General features: G+C 38.1%; 1 protein-coding gene across 6 annotated transcripts in view; it reads right to left on the bottom strand.

Moving 5' to 3' along the window:
- Window positions 1-15977, bottom strand: part of NYAP2 (neuronal tyrosine-phosphorylated phosphoinositide-3-kinase adaptor 2) — a 263456-nt gene extending 247479 nt beyond the window's left edge. For 3 of the 6 annotated variants that reach the window (XR_014830531.1, XM_021076251.2, XM_021076255.2), the window contains exons 1-2: window positions 14649-15244; window positions 5676-5913 (exon numbers count right to left, since the gene is read on the bottom strand). Coding sequence is in view for 5 of the 6 variants with exons in the window: in XM_021076251.2 (XP_020931910.2) it covers window positions 5676-5896 (221 nt within the window). In the remaining variant the exon portion in view is untranslated. Of the gene's footprint in view, window positions 1-5675; window positions 5914-14648; window positions 15245-15427 lie in introns of those variants that run through there. The other 3 variants (XM_013984554.3, XM_085001316.1, XM_085001315.1) reach the window with 2 other exon arrangements.
- Window positions 15978-16179: the final 202 nt, after the last annotated feature.

Here is a 16179-nt window from a genome sequence, read left to right as displayed (position 1 = left end):
GAAAACAAACTTACAGTTACTTGAGGGGGGTGATCAATTAGGAATTTGGGATTAACAGATATACACTACTATATGTAAAATAGACAAACAGGAGTTCCCACCATGGCTCAGCGATAACGAACCTGACTTGTATTCATGAGGGCGCAGGTTTAATCCCTGGCCCCATTCAGTGGGTTAAGGATCAGGCATGGCAGTGCGCTATGGTATAGGTGGCAGACACAGCTCAGATGCCGCATTGCTGTGGCCGTGGTATAGGTCAGCAGCTACAGCTCTGATTTGACCCCTAGCCTGGGAACTTCCATATGCTGCAAGTTCCTTCCTAAAAAGATTAACAAAAAAAATAGATAAACAGCAAAGTCCTACTGTATAGCACAGGAAACTACAGTCACTATCTTATAATGACCTATAATGGAACCTAACCTGAAAAGTGTATATATAGAAAAACATATACATATCACTGAATTACTTTGCTGTACACTTTAAATATGGCAACTCAACTGTACTTCAATAAAAAAAAATTTCACCAAAGGAGCCATGTTGTGGGGGAGGGATGGTCTTGGGCTTTGGGACTGGCATATGCACATTGAGGTGTATGGAATGATTGGCCAACATGGGGGAACTCTACACAGCATTCTGTGAAAATCTGTGTGGGAAAGGAATCTGAAAGAGAACGGATGTGTGCACATGTATAACTGAATCACTTTGTGGTGCAGCAGACATGACCACAACCTTGTAAATCAACTACACTCCAATAACACTTTAAAAAAAGTCATCTGAGAATTCTCAAAATTTAGGAGATTTTACTAGCAATTCACTCCTTTCAATGATATTTGCATTTGAGATTAAGATTCTAGACAAACATTGTGGGAGGAGTTCCGGTCATGGCTCAGTGGAAACAAATCCGACTAGAAACCATGAGGTGGCGGGTTCGATCCCCAGCCTCGCTCATTGCCGTGAGCTTGTGGTGTAGGTTGCAGATGTGGCTTGGATCTGATGTTGCTGTGGCTGTGGCATAGGCCCGCAGCTGTAGCTCCAGTTAGACTCCTAGCCTGGGAACCTCCACATGCCGCAGGTGCGGCCCTAAAAAAGACAAAAAAGGAGTTCCCTTCATGGCTCAGTGGTTAACGAACCCAACTAGCATCCATGAGGACATGGGTTCCATCCCTGGCCTTGCTCAGTGGATTAAGGATCCGTTTTGCCATGAGCCATGGTGTGGTGTATGTTGCAGACTCGGCTCGGGTTGTGCATTGCTGTGGCTCTGGCAGAGGCTGGCAGCTACAGCTCCGATTTGATCCCCTAGCCTGGGAACCTCCATATGCTATGGATGCATCCCTAAAGAGACAAAAAAAAAGAAAAAGGACAAAAAGCAAAACCAAAAAAGAAGAAAAATATTGTGGGCAAGGGTGTAAGAAAGAGTGGGTAAGAGTTACCGAATGTAAGATAGCTACTACATCTTTCGATGGCTAGCAGGCATGACAGCTGTGGCACAGTAACAAAATGGTCATGAGGAGGAGGGCCTGGGGCCCATTCACGCAGGATTAGTCATCGGTTCATTCATCCTTCCCCATCCATGCTTTGTGGCTGAACAGTCTGCACTCCTATCTAAGGTAGGAGATCCCACCGCTTCCCACCTACTCAAGGACATAATCACGGTGATTTTTGCTTCCCTCTCCTAAGTCATTAACATTTCCTCTTCCACTGCGATCATTCACATGAGCTTGTGGTCTCTCTTCTTCAAGGAAAAACACAGAAAAACAAACCACCATAGACCTCTCTCCCCCTTTTACCGACTCACCATATTTTTGAATTTTTTTAAGCTCAAAAGTCCCTAAGACCATTCTCTATTCCTTTCTTCCATGTTTCATTTCCTGTCTTTCCATCCTTTCATGAACACGATGCCACTGGGTTTTGTTCCCAGACCACCACCAAAACTATTTCTGTCAAAAACACCAGTGGGGTAAAAGGCATTGTTCAGTTCTCGGGCTTCCATGTATTTGATCTACAGGTAAAATCTGCTCTCTTCTTGAATCACTTTTGTCACATTACTATGAGGCATCATTCTTCTTGATGCTTCTTCTCTTATCTCACTAGCTATTCTTACTAGATTCTTCTACCCTGCCCATTATGTAAGCAATTGAAGGCCACAAGGAACAGTCCTGGGGGCTTTTATCCTCTCCATCTAATTTTACCTCCTGGGGATCCTTAACTAGGCTCATAACTATAAAATCTGTGACTCTCCTATTTAAACCTCCAGCTTTGATCTCCCCATGAGGCCTCAATCCAACTGCCTATCCAGAATTCTCCCAGTGGTTATTGAAAAGGACTGTCACGCTTTGGCATATGAAAGCTGAGCTCCTATTTCCCCATCATTTAACCGAAACTTATTCCTCCTCTGGTCTTTACCATTTCATTAAATGAAAACCATTCTTCTAGTTGTTTTAGGCAAAAACGAAACAGAGCATAACAACAACCACAACAACAGGTGATGAACAAGAAAACAAATTTGAGAGTACTCTTCAAGTCCTTTCTCTTATTCAACTTCTATATCGCGTCAATTAGAAAATTCTAATGGTGCCCATAATTTGAGCATTTTATACCATCTTTACTGGTACCAGCCTAGTCCAAACTATCTCGTCTCTCACTGGAACTACTATATAAGCATTCTCTCTGAATTTCCTGCATCCAGCCATGCTGCATTCATCTATTCAACCCCGAGAAGCCAGGGTAATCCTTATAAAATGGTCAGTTAGGGTATGTCGTATATTTGCTCAAAAATCTTCAATGCATTTTTGTTTTTCCTTCAGAGTAAAACAAGAGCTTATAAGTCTCTACATTACCTGGTGGCCACTATCAGTCTGAATTTATACCCTTAGTCTTTGCTTGGTCAGTACCTGATGCCTTTCCCTCTTCTTGGAACACATCAAACTTGCTGTTCCCTCTGCGGAGAATTTTCTTCCATGGACAACCATGTGGATTCCAATGTCTTATGTCTGTGCTCAAATGTGGCTGGATATCAGAGGGCATCCCTGGACTCTATTTTTTTTTGTCTTTTTGTCTTTTCTAGAGCCACACCTGCAGCATATGGAGGTTCCATATGCCCACATCTAGGGACACATTCTCAATGGCCTTATCATCCAAAAAACCCATCATCACTAGGTCATTCTGACATAAAGTACACACAATGTATAAATCTATAAGTAACACCATCTACTGTGGCAACAACAGCCTCACATTAGGAGTAACCTAGCTTCAGGCATGCCCTTCTTAAGCCTCTGCCTTATGTTCTGCTATGGAAACGATGAAATCATCACTAGGTCATTCTGACATAAAGTACACACAATGTATAAATCTATAAGTAACACCATCTACTGTGGCAACAACAGCCTCACATTAGGAGTAACCTAGCTTCAGGCATGCCCTTCTTAAGCCTCTGCCTTATGTTCTGCTATGGAAACGATGAAAGCGTGTAGTAACTAAATATCTAATTCCTCAAATGAAAGGTTACAGAAGACTCTTGCTTCTTCCTAACAATGGGTTCTTCAGTTTTCTGCTAATCTGATTATAGAAAGATAAACTGTGACTTTAAAACTGACAAGTACTTTTTTCTCTTTGAATCCTTACTAATTTGATACAAGAAAGAACCCTCATCCTCAGAAGAACAGTTTCAAAGAAACCGTGGATGCACACACACACATACACACACGCACACACACACAGTGATTTCTCCTGCCTTTGCTCTGTTATTAAACAAGGATAGGAAACAGTTTTATTTTGTGTTGATGTGATGATGTGGAAGCAAATGTCTCCAGATCATTTGGGATTTTTTTCAGTTCAGTGTGTGGTTTGGACTATATTTTTATGCCTTGCAACATAATTTCAGAAAATATTGCTTTATAAACCTAGCAGAAACTAATTCAAAGTCTACTCAACTGAATTTCCTGGATGTTATTTTCCATGTAATGACAGAGTTTTGCTGTTCTCCCCTTACCTAAATTCCTGCTCCTGTCCCTTGGACTGTAGATATCTTAGAATTGTTGGTTATGGTCCCTTGAACACTTGACCACTGAAAAATGAGTCATTTTGCTGTCTTAATATTTATGGATCTTTAGATAGAAACCTTCCAAAGGCTGCTGAAACACAGAAGCTAATAGTATAGTGATAGCACACTGAGGATGCTCTATGCAACCTAATAGATCTATCCAGCAAATAATTCTCCCTTTATCCTTATAGAAAAGAATGCATTGTTGAGTTTGATGGCAAGATTGGGAAACCTGAGATTTTAAAGATGAAGTTATTTTAGAGTCAGGTGGGATATCCTTTTTTTGTTCTGAGTTTGAAAAAACCTAGACTCACAAAAGTAAACTAAAATGTTCACATACACATAGTTCAGAAGTACTTCATAGAAAGAAAAATTGTTCTTAAAAAACGACCATTTAGTACATCTTAGAAAGGAACCTGTGATACCAACTAAAATTTGGCAGAAATCAAAAAATAGCATGTCTTAAACATATGCGATCATGAACATGTTTTTGAAGCATGCAATTTTACAAGTATTTGTATACCTGGTAATAGAATAGATTTTCATTTCAATAAAAGATTATACTCCTTCAGAATAATCCTCTACAAAACGCATTTCTATGTTTTTGTTTCCAAATCCCTCTCCCTCTTTCTCCCCACGCTTTCATAAAAAAATTGTTTGCCATTAAATGATTAGAGTAATGCATTGTTACCTAGCTTCTTTATAAGAATGAACAGTTCATCTTAAAAGAACATTTAATTTTCCTTCATATCAGTAAGTAAAAAGATTAACACCAGATTAGATGAAAAATCCACCAACTATCAAAATAGCTTAACTAGTACCATTCGGTTATCCAGGCGATTGATGTGGATTAATTTTCTAAACTCTGCTCTTTGCGTTTAGTCAACAGAGTCCATTGAAGAACTAGGACTCCATTGAACACATTTCTACCTGTGCTCCTCCCTCCACAACACAAACACTCAGGAAACACATTAAAAAAAAAATCAAAAGATGTATATCCTTCTTTTGGTCTCACTACTTTAGGAAACTTACAATTTGGAAGCTGCAAACCAGGGCTCATTTGCTCTTAGCAGGTAGGTTTTACAGCATAGAAGTTGTTTCTTTTGTACAAACCTAGAACACTCCGTACCAGGAAAGAGCTGTAATCATCACAAAATTCTGCACAGAGAGCACACACTGAAGATTCCACTTCAGAAGCTCACATAATTCTAATTACAGACAAGTCTTTCCATACTCTAGGAAGAAGACCTCTATTGCAAGGCAAGGATGATAAACAAGGACCGTGAAAGGTGGGGATTTTCATGGAATATTGGCCGTTCAAGTGTTCGTGTGTTCTCTTAAGTTTCTACCAAGAGATGGTTCCATATGAACTTTCATTTAGAGAAAACTGAATTCTTTATCCATCCTGAGCCTCTACTCTCCCAACGTACAAGGAAACCACTTTCGTTAACCAATGCCAGGGTCCTGTTGCTAGGATGGATTGTGTTTTTGGTTTAGCCGGGGAGACATTTTCACTTTGTCTCCTTGAGTTCTAGCCTGGACAAACCCCCTCTTGACCAGTGGACATCACAGCCTTTGCGGAACTCACAGACTCCCTGGGATGCTCACCAACCTGAAGGCTGTCCTTCATACTTACCGTTTTATTGCTTCCTCCTGTCTTCGGCGTTTTTCGTTCTTCTCCTTCAGGTAGGCCAGGTTTGTTTCGTTTCTCAAGCGATCATTCTCTCGAGCAATGTCCGATGCATTCTGAATAACCAAGCCATCATAGGCCTTCATCCCCATATCCTCAATATACTGGAGAAAGCTGTCCAAAGGGCTTTCCTCGGGATTAGAACTCATCATCTTGGCGGCTTTCATGTGAGAAGGAACACTTCCTGGGGGACGAAAACACATTTTGGCCTTTACTAAAGCTGGGAATTAAAACAAGGAGGTGCTGCTCATTCTTCCTAACACCTTGTCAGCCCCAAACGCCAGTGATTATGGTGGAATCCACTTGGAGAAAAGGTCTCATTAGAAATCACCGGGTAGGAGCTCCGCTCGTGGCTCAGCAGTTAGCGAATCAGACTAGCGTTCAAGAGGACGCAGGTTTGATCCCTGGCCTTGCTCAGTGGGTGAAGGATCCGGTGTTGCCCTGAGCTGTGCTGTAGGTCGCAGATGAGGCTTGGATTTGGCATTGCTTAGCTGTGGTATAGGCCAGCAGCTACAGCTCCGATTCAACTCCTAGCCTGGGAACCTCCATATGCCACAGTTGTGGTCCTAAAAAAAAAAAAAAAAGAAAGAAAGAAAAAGGAAGAAAGAAAGAAATCACAGAGTAGAAAAAAAAAAAATAATGGGGAGTTCCCGTCGTGGCGCAGTGGTTACCGAATCCGACTAGGAACCATGAGGTTGCGGGTTCGGTCCCTGCCCTTGCTCAGTGGGTTAACGATCCGGCGTTGCCGTGAGCTGTGGTGTAGGTTGCAGACGCGGCTCGGATAACGCGTTGCTGTGGCTCTGGCGTAGGCTGGCGGCTACAGCTCCGATTCGATTCGACCCCTAGCCTGGGAACCTCCATATGCCGTGGGAGCGGCCCAAAGAAATAGCAAATAATAATAATAATAATGTGTATATGTATGTGCTACTGAGTCATCTTGCTGTACAGGAGAAAATTGACAGAACACTGTAAACCAGCTATAATAAAAAAAATCATTATTTATAAAAAAGAATGAAATAACGCCATTTGGAGTAACATAAAAAAAAAAAAGAAATCACAGAGTATTTGCAATAAGTATTCAATGAGCAGTGCCTGAGTAGCAAACGCTTCCTCAAAGCAGAAAAATTAGCGAATCAAAGGCCAAAGCTCTTGCCCTGAAAGGAGATGTGAGGGTGCAAATATTTGGGGGGAAGATAAATATAAGTGTATGTAAATAGAGTCATAATTTTATTTCTCAAAATGTGTTCATATAATAAGATCTATTAGAGCCAAGCTTCATTTTAAACTTTTCTGTTGGTTTTTATAGTTGATGTACAATACTATATGTTACAAGTGCTCAATAGAGTGATTCACAATTTTCCAAGTTTATAGTTCCTTTACAGTTATTATAAAGTATTGGTTATATTCCCTGTTTTATTCCATATATCCTTGGAGCTTATTTTATACCTATTAGATTGTACCCTTTAATCCCTGTCACTCCCTCTCCTCCTGGTAACCACTAGTTTGTTTTCTGTGTCTATAAGTCTGCTTCTTTTTTGTTGTAATCACTAGTCACCATAAACATTTTTCTGTTCAATTTAAAATAAAATGATGTAATTATTTGGAATGAACTTTATTCTTGTGTGTTTTCCTTGCGATTTGAAATAAAGATTTATGAATCCGAACAACTCATGCAGAATATAGCAGCAATCAAGGAAACACACATTTCTCATATAATTTGTCTTAGAAATTATCTCTTTGACCCTTCATTCTTTTCCAAAAGAGTGCTCCATAATGGATTCATATTATAACTCAAATATCATAAATCATGAGAACGACTTTAATCTTTACCAGACTGTTAATCCAAGTAGAGACAATTGTGATTATCATTGCTATATGAAGGTTTAAAAAGCTGAGTCATGGAAAGGAATAGTGAAACCCAAAATCAAATCAAAGCAACAACAAAAGCATAAGACTTTCAAAGTGCACCTACAAAATGATGGAAATAATAGTGCCTTTCTCCTGCTGATGTGAACATTATGAGAGATGATGACTATAGAAAATTTTAACAGTACTAAGCATACATACAATAAATTAGCTAATATTATTGGCAAGCATGATAATGTAAAATGTGTATATGCATATAAATGGATGGGTGGATGGATAACCAGCAGGCTATAAAAATCAGCATGCTTCAAGTAGAGTTTTCCAAAGAATAGTAGAAACAAAATGAAGCCAGGGGATAGAGAAATTGTGTTTTAATCAATCAAAAATAGAACTGAAGTTTAATTAATTACATACAAGATAAATATTTTACCCTTCTAGTTTAATACCGCTTATTATCCCCGATTACATATTAACCATGATAAAACAAAATCAGTTAATGAGGGGAAAACACTGGCCATTTAAAATTTATAAATTACCTTAACATCTTTTACTTTCTTCAAAAGGCTCAGAAAGATATATTTTAAATATCAGCCCAACTTTCTAATGTAGAAGTCCTAGACCTTTGTTTTTGCCATTACAAATCATTTTCATTCTGATTTCTTTACAAGAATAACCATGTTCCATATTCTGGATCGTAACTATGGAAATTTCACTTCTTATCAGAGGTTATTAGCATTTCAGCTGCCAGTCAATCCATACGCTACTTGAAGACCACTCAGAATTTAAAGATTTATTCCCCAATCTGTAAGAAATTGTTGAAACTAGAGGATAGACGAGTTGTTTGTTGACTCATGATTTTCTGTTAAAGTTGCTTATGTGTGGTTTGGTTTTAAGCCATGGGATTGGCAAATTAAATGATCTTTTAATTCCAACTATCTCATGTAATAAATTGCGTTTTACTATCTGCCCACCACATTAGATACGGAAGTGGTGAACATACATAGGAATAAAAAATTGCTGCTATGCATGATAATTTGAGGGGGAAAATGCAACATCATTCTCAGGGAGCTGAAGAATTAGTATTATTGAGAATTCGCTTCTACCAAGGGCTGCAGCACTAGGTATGCTTGGATAAAAAAAGACCAGCATAACTTTATGGCAATTAATTCTACCATAGTTAAGCAAGTCAAGACAGTATTACAAGGATTCTAGAGAGAATGCCTTAGGGTGGAAGATGATCACTCCCACTCTGCCCTGGAGCAAAACTGTCTATTTCCCATTGTGGAAGGCATGATCCAAAGATTTTTATTTCTTCCAGATGACATCAGAGATTTTTCATACAGTTTATGTGTTCCAAACATTAACAGAGTTAATTGTGTACCTCTGAAAATTAATTACCTTCCTAAGTGGTCTTTCAAATTGGCTGGGAGTTTAAATTACATGTATTCTAAAAAATTAAATTAAATAGTCATAAAATATTTATACTGTGGAGAGTTATAGTATTTTTTTAAAAAGTTGAGTAAGAAATTTGGGGGATAGCAATCAACTATAACATTTAGGAAAACTTCAGAGCAATAAAATTGAATGTTTGTGAACATGCTGGTGTCATCCAGTTCTAGAGGATATTTGTTTCTATAGCCATTCATTTATTCAAGTATTTCTTGAGCACGTATTATGAACTAGGGATGATAAAGACAGAATTGTGTGCCTCTGGATATTCACACTGCAGTGAAAGAACACAATAGATAAATAATTTCAATACAGTGTGACAAAGGTATAGAATCAGCTGGTAATATTGGCATTAACTAGTCTGTCATGATTTATGGTAACCATTTTTGAGAATGAACAAAAAATACTTTTCAACAATTATACCCAGTCTTCAAAAATAAAAAAATGAAAAATGGACCTGGTCCCTACCAACGTTTAAGCATCACACTTTTTTGCTTCCTGGTCCACATGTGGAAACCAGTTTGTAATGCAGGGAGAAAGTGAAGCAGTCTTGAAGGGCACATAGCTGGGAAATTACCAGAATGTCCTAAAATTCCTAAGCGAAAGCACCCCTAGATCTATGACTTTGTTAATGTCTTCAAGCTTCAATATCCACACATTAAAAATCGTACTTACCTCCTTACACTGTTTGAGGATTCAGTTAGAAAATGCATGTAAGTGTTCAACAAATGTGACCATAATTATTAGCTACTAACATTACTATCAGATGATTTGCACAGTTCTTCACTGTGGCAAAGACTGCTGTTTTCTAGTAACTCCTAGATAAACATAGTTTTACTTTGCAACAAAATCGAGTAGAACGTTTAGGGTTCAACTTCCTTAATCACAGGCATGAAAATGGAAGCCATGAAAGGGGTTAACAGATTTGCTCACTCACTAAATGGATGTAGACACACCACTTACTCATTCTGCCCCATGTTTTTTCACATCCAGAAAATAAGGGCTTTGGGCTTATTCCATCTCTCAAACACTTGGACTCCACCCTTCCCAGCCCAAGGGTGTTTCTAAGGCAACTGAATGAACAGATTCATGGCCTCTCTAAAGAAAAGTGAATCTTCTCTTAAGTGCCTGCCTCATTACAACTGCTACCATTCCTATGAAGTGAGAACCCACAGACAGGTATGCTCTTAAATCTGCTTTTCATAAATTTCTATTTTTGGCTATTATAGATAATGAATCAGTTATATTTGTTCCCACTAAAAAATGTGGCTGCATTCTGATTGTTGGCCCTTGAATGACAATTCTATATGCAATATTTTATAAAGTCTTCCTTTGAGCACCTAATTCCTAAAGTTGGCATCACAGAACATAGCTAAGAAGCAAATGGGCACCTTCCTTCAGGTTGCATCCTTAGATACACTGCAGTTAATTAATGAAATAATGAGTCTACCTTAGTAGATCACAAATTATTGCGTAGGACATTTGTAACAGAGTGTATGAGATTGAAGGGAACTTTTTCATTTCTCTAGGCATCCCTTTTATTTGAACCATGGATCTGCAGCCATTTTTGCTCAGAACAAATTAGACATTTTAGCCCCCTCTAGAGCATTGGTTGAAATCCGGCATCCATGGTCTTCACCCACAAAGCAAATGTTTTCTTTGGAATGCAGGGCATTGATTCAAATATCACAAGATTTTTGTGTGTATTCTTTTTCTTAAAGTCATGGTCAATATTTAAAACCTATGACAGAGAGTCTCCCAGGAAGGCACCTAAAATAATTGAGATCAGAATTCCCATAAAAATCACAGATAACTTCAAGACTTCACTTTACGCCTTTCTTGTATTCTGCATTTATAAGAGACTCCTTTTGCTTAATTTTTGGATTACTGTATTTAGAATCATTCCATTCTAATAAAAGCTACAGATGTTGTTTTAAATACAACTGGATGGCTAATTGCTCAGCTTTATTTTATTCTTTCACTTTTTAATTTATTTTCTATTGACCACACCCTTTACAAAGATTACTTTCTATAATCATTATGATACTTCCCAAAATTTGAGTTTTCACTCTACTCAGCTAAGATACACCAATTTAAACCAGTGGGACTCAAATAATATTTAAGACATTAAACATTTAATCTTTTACTTGAGTTAATCATTTCTTTTTTGTCTTTGGTGTAAAATCACTCTGTTACCCATGCTGAGCCTAGAACTGGAAGTAACATTGCATTTCTTTACAATTATTTTCACTGAAATAAAACCATCAATTACACATACATGCAGAATAGAAATATATCCATAAAGCTATCCAATGGAATCCATAGAAACATTAAAAATGACCTTTTTTTTCTCTGTGGAGCCACTGCTTGCATTCAAGTAACTCAAGACGCTGAAACACTACATGACTTTAAAGTCACATTTTTGAGAAATAAGTGTATGTAAAAACTTTATCACCAATATCACACATCCACATGGGTTTTCCCCTTTCTAAATTAAGAAGTAAATTTTACACGGCCTCAATTTACCAGAGGATATTTAATTTGGCTCTAGCTGATGTCAAGATTTATTTCCCCATAGCCTAGATGGCTTTTGACTAGTTATAGGCTATTTTGCAAATAATGTAAAAAAGAGTCAGCTAAATATTAGGCATGCTGTCTTCTCATACATGTAGAAGTATTTTTCTTTTCTTAAAAGTCAGAACAGATGCCTCCTTTAGTGTAATTTCACTGCATTGTGACATCAACCACTCTGGCTCCAGAAGGAATGGCTCAGGTGGATGTGTATGTACACTGACTTCTCAGGCAGAACCTTCCTATGGGCCATTTATCACCGTTTACCCTAAGCCAAGTCCTAGTATACCAGCATCATCTGAGTGAATTAGTCCTCTGGTCTTGATGAGTGTTGGTTCTCTTTCCTCCTCTTAAAGTGTTTATTCAGAATTTCTGAAATGGAACTGTTCTCCATGTAAAACTTTGGTTTTCCAAAATATAAAGTAGGGAGAACTCCACTAATCCAGACATTTTCCACATATGCTAAGGCGTAGAGGAAGAAAAAGCATGTGTTTGAGAGAGAATGGCTCCCCAGTTCTCAAAGTTACTAAGAAGCTTCTTAAATTGTAGGTCACAGTTAACCCCACATAATAATGTTATAGCTAGAATAAGGTAGAGTTTATTTGTGCTATATTATAATGCTATTTCTGTTAACTGGGAAAAACAGAATACAGACAAGGGAATAAATTTCCTGGTGGAAAGCCAAGACATTTTGCCATCACTTCATATTTCAGTTTTCCAGTTTATCTGCCAATGGGAAAGTTTTCTAGTCCCCACCCCTTATTTGTTTCTTAGGTCTTCCAACACGCCTGTCTCAACACTGTGAGGAAGTTATTCAAATTTGAGTTATTAAAATCCGATTTTCCTTCCCATTCCAATCATTGCATCTCCTCTTAGATAGCGCATCCTATTTTTCCCAGTAGTATCTATATCCATACAAAAGTTTCCCAAGGCAATTTTGACTATATTTTATCGTTCAGCAAAAAAAAAAAGATCTTTTACATTTTTTTTTGCATATACTCAAGTCAATTTGAAAACACATTGTGAAAATATAAGTATTTAAATAATCAGGCTTCATATACATATGTAAAATCTGTATGCAAATTAATATCAAAAATGTGCTGACTTCACAGGGGACCAAATCAACAGACTAGATTGCCTGGTTTCGCTCTATAACCCATGCAAACCATGTCAAAATTGTTTTTCTGATCAAATCTTATAATGTGTCAAAAATAAGTCCTATAATTTCACTTTGATTATGCTTGCAACCCTATCCTCAACCTCACAAATGGTCACGCTTATTTTTTCATTCCACTGTCATCAAAATGCAGCTGTTCTGCCCAAAATGGGAAATGTTAGAGTTAAAGCAAACAGAGCTTGTTGAAGTGACTACAAAGACACTGATTGCTTTCTTTCTCAGAAAGCAGATTACTTTGTAGTGAGTTGTTCTCCACTATCTCCCTTCTCAAAGTGGTTAAAATGGGCATAGATCATATTAATATAGAAATACCATAAATCACATATTTTCTCCCAACTTCCAGTCTGTCATGGTGCTATTTGCCCATGTTCTAAAGAGACTACACATTTTGCTAATATCAGAGACACGCAAAATGTCAATGGCTGAGGTACTTTTTTGAGGCTTTGGCCAAATGTTTCCAGACGCTTACAAGGCAATATTTGCAAAATAGTTATAGTCAGTATAATAAATTGCTGACTGGCACTACAATGGAAACCTTCTAATTGAATTGGGAGCCTATGACTTATTTTTTTTTTTTTAAGCAGTAGCCAATCTTCTGTCTCTAGGATTTTTATACTTCTTCCTCTAAACTTTACAGTTGCCCCAAGTCCTTGGGCTTCTCCATAGTTCCATGTGAAGTTATAGCATTTTTTTTCTTCAGGTCTGTTTTCACTGATTTTCTAAACTGTCAATATTCTTCACAGAGTCCCCTCTTTTGCTGAGTAGGCAAATGTATGTTGCACTTTCCACAGAAAAATAAAGTAATTCTGGCCTTTGAGGCTCATATTTTCTCATATTAATTTGTTTAGCATTTGACTACATAGAAAATAAGTTGGAGCATTGCCTAAAATGTGAAGTATTAGGAGAGAAATTAATTTCCACTTATGTTCCTACAGTTATTACTTCATACTACTTGGTTATAAATTCCATTATGTTAAAATGACCAAAACTACATCTCATAAACTCTTCACTTGGATTCCCTTAGTTTTGGACTATATTTAGAAAAACATTCCCGTTCTATGGCACTCAAACAACTTTAAGATTTCCTGATGATAATGAACAATATCATTTCACATAATAGTTCTCCCATATAGGGAATATCTACATTTCTTGTATTTAAAAAATTGTCAATAGTTGGAAAAATTAGAGTGGAGACACCCCCAACAAAATAAGTATATGTCCCAAGTAAAACAAGTCCACCTAAAGTTCTGTAGAAAATATTTATTGTGATGAGGATAATGAAATCTTTCTGATATTGAATGGTATTAAAATACGTATTTCTCAAAGAGGTTTATATCTACTCAGTTAGGAAGAAGCAGCTTCAGCTTTGGCATATGTCTGATAGTTAGGATTTTCATTTTTATTTTTTGTACTATGCATTTTCTTTTTTTTTTTTTTTTGAGAAAACAAAACTGGGCTGACACAAATGTGCCAAGAGACTGTTGTAAAATATTTATGGTATGGAATAGCAGATAAATAGCTAGCATGCACCACGTGAATGCCAATTAATACCCTGGAAAATATTTTCAATGCTTTTAATAATTCAACATGGCTTATTTTACCAATGAAAATCTAGTTTAACCATTTCCGTGGTAATGTAACTAAGTGGGTAAGCGGATACAAAATAGCCTGAGGCTCATTAAAGCCCTGGATGCCTTTGCTGTGGCTTTATTTCTGCTTCACCTAATAAGACATGCAAACTTTAGCATTAAGTATCTCCAGCTAAAATCCATTCCATTTCATAACCAGATTGTTTGATCTATTTAGTGCTGGATTCAATTAGCATGCTTAGAGAATCTGAAAAATGAGATACATACCAAAATTTAAATCCCCAGGGACAGCTAAGTGCAATATTCAGAAGGTGACTTGGGTCTGCCAGAGCCCTCTCTTGCGGCTGATCTCAGGGCAGTTCTGTAGGAGTAATCCAGCACCATAAGAAATAGACTTGTAGTTCAGCTCAGTGTTTCTTCAGTTAAAGTGCATTGTATCTGGATGGGAAAAGTGTCCACTCCCAGATTCTTCATCACTAGAGATCAGAGCATTCTTGATGGTCTTCCTATCAGATAAAATGGCCTTTAAAGTTTGCTAGGAAGATGCGGTGGCAGAAGACAGGTGCCTGCTTCCTTAAATCGACATTCAGAGAAAAGAGGGCATAGCTAATGGGTGGGGATGAACACACAGCCCCTCTCCTTCCAGGTCCAGCCGGGAAGAAATTGAATAATTTTACCCACTTTGCTACACAGATGATTACAAGACTCGAAGCAATCACCCAGGCTGGCTAAGGTGCCTCATTTGATTATATTCTGTGAAGACAAAAATAAATGAAAACAAAAAATCAGAAGCATCCTTTCTACATGCCTCCTTTCAGCCAAAAAGATGCTCTTTCTCATTGCCACTCACATACAGAAGGTTTGGAGCAGCCTAGCTTGTGGCATCGTCCCTCCCCCGTGACAACCAGCTCTCTCTCTCTCATTCTCTCTCCCCTCCCTCCCTGCCCCTGACTCCCTCCCTTCCTGCTTCTCTCTCTCCTCTCCAGCTGCCTTAGTCTGTTGATGCTGCTGCTGATTAATCAGGGATTCTGAAACAAAGAACCTACCTTCTGAAATAAGCAGTAATCTTTCTTCTCTGTGTCTGCAATCCGTCTGCATTGAACGGCAAAGCTGCCAGCGTTCTAGCACCTTGGATAGTTCCTGCTCACTAGGCCCATTGGAAAAGGGAGGAGAAGCCACTGAAGAAATGACAAGAAACCCGAAAGCAGCATCATTCTACTTCGGATTTCGGCTCCCTGGGGCCTCCCATCCTCATTAAAGGCCTTACATCTAGGCAACAGAGCCTCTCTCTTTTATCTCTCTGAGCTGAAGTCTGATTAGTAAATAATAAAATGAAAAGAGGATAAAAAAAACCCCTTCATTTATAACCACCATAGCACTAATTCAGTTCTTTATGGAGAAGAAAAACATAAATCCATCAAAAATAAATGTTCCTATTACAGAGGATGTTTAAGTCATAAGCTTTTCACCGCTGGCACGGCTAATGAAAATGAGCAACAACTTAAACGGAACATTCAGATCTCAGTTTGATACCTTTATTTGATATCAATGTTGCCTCCACCCTCCCTGCACAGCCGAGCCAGGCACACAATTACTGCTGACGTTCTTCAGGCTGCTGCTTGGGGAAAGGGGGGAGGAGCCTTTTAACCTCATCAAAACAGCTTCATGCCACCTGCTCCCATGGCATGAGAAAAAAATAACTAGCCCACTTAGAAAGAACATGCACAACACATGCCTATGTGAAATAAAGGTCTCACTTGGAAGGCACACTATTTTCTTTCCACAAAAATAAGCTGTG

Source organism: Sus scrofa, chromosome 15 (genome assembly GCF_054392235.1).
Source record: "Sus scrofa isolate SSC_HxYL_T2T_F1_AM1 chromosome 15, Sscrofa_HxYL_maternal_Yorkshire_Landrace_v2.0, whole genome shotgun sequence".
Classification (NCBI taxonomy): Eukaryota; Metazoa; Chordata; class Mammalia; order Artiodactyla; family Suidae; genus Sus; species Sus scrofa.
This window is presented reverse-complemented; position numbering and strand designations above follow the sequence as displayed.